The sequence below is a fragment of the Dendrobium catenatum genome, unplaced genomic scaffold (assembly GCF_001605985.2).
Source record: "Dendrobium catenatum unplaced genomic scaffold, ASM160598v2 original_scaffold_56042, whole genome shotgun sequence".
In the NCBI taxonomy this organism is placed as follows: Eukaryota; Viridiplantae; Streptophyta; class Magnoliopsida; order Asparagales; family Orchidaceae; genus Dendrobium; species Dendrobium catenatum.
In genome coordinates this window covers 110,689-120,131 of record NW_021374494.1, presented here as the reverse complement: position 1 = coordinate 120,131, position 9,443 = coordinate 110,689, and the positions used below count along the sequence as shown (strand labels likewise).

General features: G+C 32.8%; 1 protein-coding gene across 1 annotated transcript in view; it reads right to left on the bottom strand.

Moving 5' to 3' along the window:
* Positions 1 to 4,398: 4,398 nt before the first annotated feature.
* LOC110107713 (26S proteasome non-ATPase regulatory subunit 13 homolog A) overlaps positions 4,399 to 9,443 on the bottom strand; it is a 32,997-nt gene continuing 27,952 nt past the window's right edge. Inside the window, exons 3-6 of the mRNA XM_020838058.2 lie at positions 6,550 to 6,630; positions 5,571 to 5,767; positions 5,331 to 5,430; positions 4,399 to 4,998 (exon numbers count right to left, since the gene is read on the bottom strand). Coding sequence (XP_020693717.1) covers positions 4,813 to 4,998; positions 5,331 to 5,430; positions 5,571 to 5,767; positions 6,550 to 6,630 — 564 coding nt within the window. The 3' untranslated portion in view covers positions 4,399 to 4,812. The remainder of the gene's footprint in view (positions 4,999 to 5,330; positions 5,431 to 5,570; positions 5,768 to 6,549; positions 6,631 to 9,443) is intronic.

The window sequence follows — 9,443 nt, the reverse complement described above, 5'->3', positions numbered from 1 at the left end:
GAGGAAGAAAAATAAGTGGGTTCTTGCCTCACAGGGGTTGGTGAAAAGGATGTTTTTACATGCTTCTCTGCCTTGCTATGGGAGCAAAAAGAGAGTCACTGAGTTTAGTGCAATACTCGAAGGGCGCCTCCGGGGAATGGAAGTAGGTCAAGTTGACCGAACCACTATAAATCTCTATGTTCTTTCTTATTATTTATTTCACATTTAATTTTTTTATTTAGTTTCTATTGTGATGATTATTGTCTTGGTTTGAGTTTGTGTTTTGATTGAAAAGTTTTTTTTTAAATATCAATTCCCCCCCCCCCCCCCTCTTGGTTAGCCTTGTGCTAGTTCATAAGGGTCTAACATCCATAACGAACTTTCAACCACTACAGAAAAATCACCAATTATCGACGGTAATTCTAGCAGTCAAAGAACCAGATTAAACTAGCCATGTGACAACCGGTTCCAACCTGCAGTTTACCATGCAATTTTTAATAATAAACTATCAGAAATGTTGGTGGTACAATAACCAACATATAGGTCGTCAATTTTGTGTTTTTGCGTCGCATTTACTGGTGGCTTACCCAATGGTGTTAAGTGTTTTTTTTTTGTGATTCAAACAGCTGAATAAAGGTAAAAAATTGACCTAAAATTAGCCAAAAAGGACCTTCCTCGTCATTTGTTCGCGTATTTATATTTCCTCCAGATGTCGCTCGCATTCGCCTCCAACCACATTCGCAAGACTTCGGCCGCCAATCACGCCCTCACTCTTATATTTTGGGTATGTTGTTCAGAGTGATGGTGGTGAAATAAATGTAGATATTATTAGTAGAATTTTATTTGGATGGTTGAACTAGAGGAATGCATCGGGATTGTTATGTGATAGAAAAGTCCTTCTCAAACTTAAGGTAAACTTTTATAAGATGGCGGTCAGACCTATAATAATTTATGGTGTAAAATGTTGGCCATTAAAAAAGAAGCATAATATTAAGTTAAAATAAACACATAAAATGGTTGTCTTCCGATAACCCGGTTAGGAGAGTAAATGATATTTCTTTCTTAAATTTAAATGAGATTTAACAATGCATATTTTCTAATAATTGATTTCACAACTATGTGTAGGGAATGTTTGCTTTAACATTCAAATGACTATCTAAGAAGAAAGATATTAGATGTATAACATATTATTATTAGGTCGAAGAGGATTAACAGATGAATTTATGCATGGAGTTGAGACTTTTATTCAAGTTTCATCTCTACTACCTTCATTTAAGTTTGGTGGAATATTTAGATATCCATGTTCGAAGCACAAAATCAAGCATTCCTTAAGCCTGATGATGTAAAGGTTGATTTATATCATAGAGAATTTGTTCCAGACTACTGGATTTGGACCTCACATGGCAAGTACGAGCTACACAGAGATATGCATGTCGGTCCATACACAACTTTTAAAACATTTGATGAAGATCAAGTGACTAGACCATATGAAGAACTTATTTTTTATGTAGTAGGTCCTTATTTAAAGGCTAGTGTAGAAGAGTCACTAAATGTAGAAACAAAAAAAAAAATTATTTGAGTTAGTATATGTTGCTATAAAATTAATTTGGAATGGTTACAAAACTCATTCAAAATTATTGATTGCTGTGAGGATGCTAATTATCAAAATTAAATTTAATATTCCTCATGATTATTTCAATGACTTCATTGGTCTTCTCAAGGAAATAAATTCAACGGACAATTTAATCCCCACAAATTTATGTCGAACAAAGAAATTAATATCCAAGTTGGGTCTCACTGCTACAAAAAATGATTGTTGTATCAATGGATATATGTTATACTATAAGGATAATGTGAAAGAAGTTTATTGTCGTACCTATAATGCACCTCGGTTTAAACCAAACTCGAGAAAATAATGTCATCTAAAGAAAGAGCAAGATGATTTTATACGAGTTCAGGAAAGTTAACAGTCTACTAGTTAGGGATCATCTTCAGGATCGACCTAGTATTTTAAGTATAAGACGTGGTCAAATATTGTTGGAGGTAGGTAGAAGGGGGAGGGTTTATGGCTTAGGTTTGCAGGGATATGCTTATAAGGGAAGTTCGTATATGTCAGCATTTTATGATGTTAGTATAGCTGAATAAATTGTTAGCCAGAGAGTTGTTGCATGTCGAGATAGATAGAGGAGATGAGAAAGATTCAAAATAAGATGCAAGCGGAGCTGCGATCCTACAGAGATGAAAATCATAAGAAGAAAGAGCAAGAACTGACACATGAATCATAAGGCAGTGAGGATACGGAGGATGATTAGTGTTGTTATTTGTTTGATGAACTTTTTGGTGTTTTTTTAATATCTTACTATGTATTTCATATATTATGTTTATTGTAGAATATATGTATTTTTCTTTGTTTAAAGAATTATTTCTGCTTATTGTGGATTTTGGATTGTGCAAATATGATTTGTTGATTGTGTTTTGTTATTGAATGTCATGTTAATTTTGGACTCTATTTATGTTGATTGATTATAGTGATGTTACCCTTAAAGTTTATGTGTTATCTACAAACCCATATGTCTTCCCAAAATTTATCCCATAACTTAATCTGTTAAAACTCCCTCGAAATTGCAGCGGGGGAGGCCGGGACCAAATTTTCGAAGCCCACGTACTAACAATAATCACCATCATTTATCATAGTATGGTACATAATTGGTTAAACAAAGAAAACGGAGTTTTAATACAAAATTTTTTAATTTTGTACTAAAACTCTGTTTTAGAAAGCAATAAAAAAGCCGTCCCAAACGAAGCCTTAATCATCTTCCTCTCTATTTTTTAAGCACCCCTGACTCTATATTTGGAATGAAAGACTTCAGTCAAAAAAGCCTCGATTCTAAATCTTCATAAATTTTTTTTTGGTGGTAGATTAAATATATACTTAAATCTTCACTAAAATCCTAGACCTATTTGATAATTTTTTTGGCTTTTTATTTTTTAAATATTATAATGATAAAATTTTAATTTGTGCACAAAACAAGTTCCAAAATCCAAAATGAACGATGTCACTAGTTCCCTCCAAAGTTTCTAATCATGAAAATAAACTTGAAAAAAATTTGTCTACCTCACTAATAATGCTAGCTTTATTTTTCATTAAGGGGCCTTTTGGTTTGATGAAAGGGCAATGCAAAGAAAAATAAAGTATAATGTAAAAAGAGTGCACTTGATTTAAAATTGTTTGGAGTTATTTTGATGAGTATAAAACAAATGGAGGTAATTTTTTATATTTAGCTTAGAGTAAAATGAATGCAATGTGAAGCCCAACAAAGATGGTGACGAGCAAGTGATGGCAATGGTAGGCTTTGGTAAGAGTCGGCGATTGCAACGACTAATGTTTGTAGGTAGCAGTTCCCAACTGAAGACAATTATTGGCATCAAGTAGTGGCGGTGGCGTCGAGGATGGCTGGCAATGTGTCATTAATGGCAACGGTTGAGGTCAACGATGGTGACAGTTTGCCACTGCAATGGTATAAGCTTTACAATGTAGTTGAAAATCGTACAAAAAGCTTTAGCTTAAGTATATTTGAAAGTCAATCAAAACTAATGATTTTCAAATTCATCAAATTGAACTAAATGATAAATTTCAAATATTTTGAAATATATACTCCTACATTTCTTCTTTGGGATTTTTTCATACCAAACATAATATTTTCAAAACTCTTATATTTAAAATATTTTATATCCCTTTTACTTCAAACCAAACCACGCTTAAATAACAAATAATGTCACAAATTGTTGCTTTGCCGCACCAAATGGATCATGATGAAGATAAGGGTATATCTTTGATGCAACTTCTTAAAAACTTTTAGCTATCTTAGACTTTGTTCGAAACTGTTTTTTCGAAGCAGTTTTTTAATACAAAAATTTTTTGAAGTAAAAAATTTTGTATTAAAAATATACTTTAAAAAATAGTAAAAAAAATTGCCCCCAACAAAACCTTAAGCTGCATGTAACAAAAGGGCAAATTATTAGGTCCGATCACCAGACCTAAAAATAGGTCCAGACATCCAATTAAAACTTGCCACATCACCTGCACTTTGACTACAATTTGACTGCGCTTTAGGTGCGCTTTACCTACGCTTTGACTGTGCTTTACCTACACTTTTGACGCGCTTAATTTAAAATAATATTTTATTAATATCCAGACCTATCTCCGCATCCGGTGACCGGATATAATAATTTGCCTAACAAAAGAGGCGACTTCTCCTTCATTATAAGCATCACATATATGAACTTAAAGAAAACAATAGTAAGTTAATAATTCAACCAAAATAGCTTTGCTTGAATAATTCTGAACTCGGTGTATATTTCAAAAAGGCAATAAAAAAAGAAAGAAGCTATACTGACCAAAAAACAAAAAAAAAAAACTGAGAATAAATAAGTTTCCTTCCAAAACACACTTTGCATGCCAAATAATGCCCACATCTGAAACAAAGGGTAGTTCCGGTCACAAATGAAGAAAGAAATCTTAACTAAACCAGCAATTAATCCAGACAAAAAGCAGGAGCTATTCTGCTCTCTCTCTGCATCTGCAGCCGTATATTTCTAGTTTAGACATTGTTCTTGACGAATTTTGGTAAAGGACACAAAAGGTTTTCCCTTTAGCTAAACCAAATCTTGAGATAAGAAAAAAAAAATGTGCCCTGCGCAAAAGGGAAAGAACCTGGAAGCAGGAGAGCCTAACATCAACATTCCCTACTGTTTTATGCCCTCTGCACCACCATAGATTGTTACAAGAATAGAAGCTTATCGAAACGCATCATTGTCGCATCCAAACATTTCTCACGAAGCTACCAGATCTGGTGTCTCGGCTTCCACCGACAGCAAAGCTGTTCTCACCTTGCCGAGCCAACTATCGAGACGATCACGCAGTGATTTGATCTGTGGAATTCCAAGAACTCTAGGTTGCACCCATGAGACATGTACTCTACTTTCAACTTGATCTATTATTCCTTCAATAAGATGAACCTGCAGGAAGAGCAAAGTGATGCAATGAAATTTATTTCATTTAAGGTTTATATTATAAACATACTGCCGTTGCCAGGTCCCGGATAAGAAAAGTGGAGAGTTGCAGCCAGCGTAAAATTTGTCGAATAATCATGACATGAATCCTTTAAAAAACGAAGAAGAATTCATATAGACGAGCCCACGTAGTGGGACAAAGGCTTGATGTTGTTGTTGTAAGGTTTATATTATAAGAATAGATTTCATATATATATAAAGAGACAGATTTGATGAAAAAAGATGATTCGTTATTATGACAGATTCACAATTTGAAAGAAAGCGAAGTACAAACTTACGGATAAACTCTTCATGAGAAGATACTCCACATCTTCTATGGAAAGTTTCGTTCGATCAGCAATGATGCTCAATGGAATTGTGCGGTCTTCAGAAGGTCGACTTATGTAAAAAAAACATGAAAACAGAATGAATTTGAGAGAAAATATACTCGCACCAAAAACAGTACTATTACCAGGTAGTATCTATCATTATAACATGCCAATTTACAAATAGTTCTGAGATGGTTTGATAGATTATACCTAAAGATGATTTCCATCAAGCAGAGGATATTTATTTTCTCCAAAAGCTTCTTTTCATTGGCCACAAGCGCTGGCTGTGCATTCAATGCAGCGTTATGAACTCCACAAAGTTCTTGATAGCGATCCAAATTGCCGCTGTTGAATGCTTGCAATATGTGGTAAATCCATTCAGCTTTGGTCCCTATAAGACTTTTGATCTGCAAAAGAAAACAAAATTTACCAACTTGAAGAAGTGCCCGTTATATAGAAATAAAATTCAGTAGTATGTGCAGCCTGACACAAGTTAGCATGTTAAGTGGCTATTTGGTAGCAGGATTTAGGCCGAATTTACGGGGATTTGAGTGAAATTCAGCCAAACTGCCTAAAATGCAAAACCAAATCTCACGGCAAATGAAAGCCGCCGTAGACGTAAAATTCAGCCTTTTTGTGCTAAATCCCAGATTTACGAAATTCGTTGGCTCAAGAGGAAGAGTCCCCTCGTTAAATCCGTTCTATAGCCAACAGTCATGCAAGATTTAATAGGATTTATCATGAATGTTACCAAACAATTTTCAGGATTTAGGCCCCTTCAGGATTTCTGAAATATGAATTTAGCAGATTTACGAAATCAAATCAAATCCTGGAACTTTTATTACATCCAGTGAACGTACGCTCCTCTACGTTTGGTTTTAGACCAAAACAGCGCAATACCGAGTTTTTTGAAAAAACTCAGTACAACTCGGTACTCGGTACTCGGTATTGCGCTTTTTTTTTCCTACAACTGAACGTAGAGGAGCGTACGTTCACCGGATAAAATAAAAGTTCCAAATCCTGGGTGCTACCAAATAGCACCCAAGGGTTTTGGTATTTCCAATAGTCCCCTTAAAGGTGGTTATATTTAAGCAGCACTTGAGTTGAAGACATGTCATTAACTTCAAAAATTACACGTTAAGTAGAAAATATAAAAATGCCAGAATCTCCACTTAAAAATCAGACTTACAACAGGGTGAGCTAACAATTCACCAAAGTTGTATATGTTGTCTCCCAACAAAGCCGAGAGGGACAGATCGAAGGCCAAATCCTGGAAATAAAGGAGAAAAAGAAGAAAACTGTCACTGAAAATCATGAAAATATAAAAAAGAGTAAAGAGGATGAAAAGTACGTGCAGAGTATGTAACATGAGGAAAACAAGCATATGCTTTAAATGAAAAGGAGCATCTTCAAAGCTTATTTCACAATAGAGAAGCATACATAAATAAAAAAATACATGATGAATATGAAGGATCAAGGCATTCTTATGCAACATCTCAGGGTTAGGTTTCCTTATGTCAACTAATATGATTTTATACAAAAAATAGATTAAGAATTCATGAATCAAGATTTATTATTTAGTCAATGACTTGCTTTAAATGTACTCAAGCAATAATAGAGTATAAACCAAATGATAACAGAATACTCAAAAGTAATGGAATACTTCCAATGTGCAGACAACCATAATTATTCATCCATATTTAAGTTTCCATCAAAACCATCTAGATATGAATTTCACAGGATTAACAAAAAACAAAAAAGAGAAAGCTACTCAAACGAACAAAACAAAGTCAGGATACTAAGTTGATTTTATCTACTTTATGCACGTCTACAATGATCCAACATATAACTAATAAAGACTTACTACCATGCAAGGATTGGCAAAAGATAATAATGATAAGGATCCAGGAATGGAGCAAATATATGAGCACTAAATGTAGTTTGATTATTTAAAATTTTAAATAAAAATTTAAGCATGCAGTAATCTGAAATAAAAACTTACGCAGGTTATATGATGCCCTAGCATTTCTCTACAGCGTAGAAAACAACATAGTGTCTAAGATGAAGTATAAAATGGAAGATCCAAAGGATAATTTGCGGTGGGATCATGTTTCAGCTTAGTAGCAGAATAGGGATGTGTATGCTTGACATGAAATAGGAATGACTCGATTCTTAGCTATGTGGGAAAAGTAAATTCAAAGGACAATTGACCTCTATATGTTTTTTCTTTCTGCAAAAGTTCAACATTTGCAACTAGAGATACAAGTTGAGTAAAATAGGAGAACAGAGAGCAATGAAAGAATTTTCATGAGAATTTTACCATTTTTGGAAAGGTATATTATAACCAAACCAATTTTATAAATAAAGAGAGATCTTAGTTAAAAGGCAGAGATTCTCAGATATCAATAAATAGAAATTTGGGAGACATTGAGTAGCAAAGAAAGAAGGTACACAAAATTATTTAAGATCTATATAACAGAGTGATGGTTAGCACTAACCAATTCAAAACTATATAGAAACATGTCTGATAAAAAGTGAACGAAGTTACTATTTGGAACTCGCTTACCTAAAGACTGCTAATTCCATTTATGAGAGCTTAAAAGTCACCTTAGAGTATGTTTTCGTACATAACACGAAAGTAATACACAGCTCACCTTGGCCTGTTGGTTGAGAGCTTATGCTTCCAACTAAGGTCTTGGATTCGAGTCTTTGTGTATGCGTTGTGTGTGTGAGTTTGCCTTAAATGGCCTAAATGTCCCCAAAAAAAAAAAACACGAAAGTAATATAAAATTAATGGAAGCTTAAGAAATCATTTAGTGTAACTTGGACTAATAGAATGATTAGGGCAATATAAAAGAGTAATGGTTCATAAATTATTAAGGATAAAGCAAAAAAAAATAACATTTAATTAATAATTAAATATACTGCTAAATGATAAAGTAAAAAAATAAGAGATTATCAAGTCTAATAAAACATCAATAAGGCCCAATAATTATGGATTGAATAATAATTCGGAATATCACTTAAAATTTTCATAAGGGATTATTAGGTAACAAAATAATTAATAAATCAAAAGGACAGTAAATTAGTCTAATGTCACAGAATAATTAATTAAAAATTAAGCAGCACTATTAATGCTAGGTATACTCATTAATTACTAATTAATTATTAGAACCACTGATTCCAATAACTCATTCATCAATTAAAAAAATATTTATTCAAATTACGTAAAAATTAATGACAATGGCATTAAATCAACCTAATTAATTAGCCTACATTTCCATTAATTAATGATTAGGATAATAAATTGGTGTTAGTAGTCATAGAATGATTAATGCCATAAATGATTGACTAATCCAAATAATTATTAAGTAGTCGTTTCGATAACAAATTAGTGATAAATAATTTAAAAATGCAAATTACATTGATTATATTGTATAAATCTAAGTGCTGGACGTAAAAGAAGTTAATGATAATCTAAATAAGCATAAAAGAAATGATAATGTTAACATGTGTTGCAAAGCTCAACCTTTCATAGATTAAAATAGAGTCAGAAAGAGGAATCTAATCATTGAGTTCAACAATAGTAAGATATACAAAGAATGATCTCAACTGCAAAGGGAATTATCCATACACAAACAAACTCTTGATCAGTAAGAAGATTTCTTGAATGGCATTCTTTCATCTTTTGTCCTGATGCATTGATGCCTGATCATTTCATAGCTGATTAATATTGGATTGATTCAAAATCTATCAAATCATTTATGTTTTGACAAAAGTTTAAAGTAAAGAGATGATGTAACTTAAATATTTTAGAGAGAGGGAAGTGGAACATAGATTTAGATTACAAAATATATCAATATGATAGGGGATAAAATCAATAAAAGGATAAAGGGTAGATTACAAGTAACATGCATAGAAATTATACCAAAAAAATAATGCACAAAGTTCACCTATTTCACCTCATGGAACACTCAGTGTTAATAGAAATGATAAATGGGGATTCATAAAGCTTAACCCCAAATAGTTGGGATAAGGGTAACAAGGAATATAGATGATGAAGAAAATTTTGAAATAAATTTG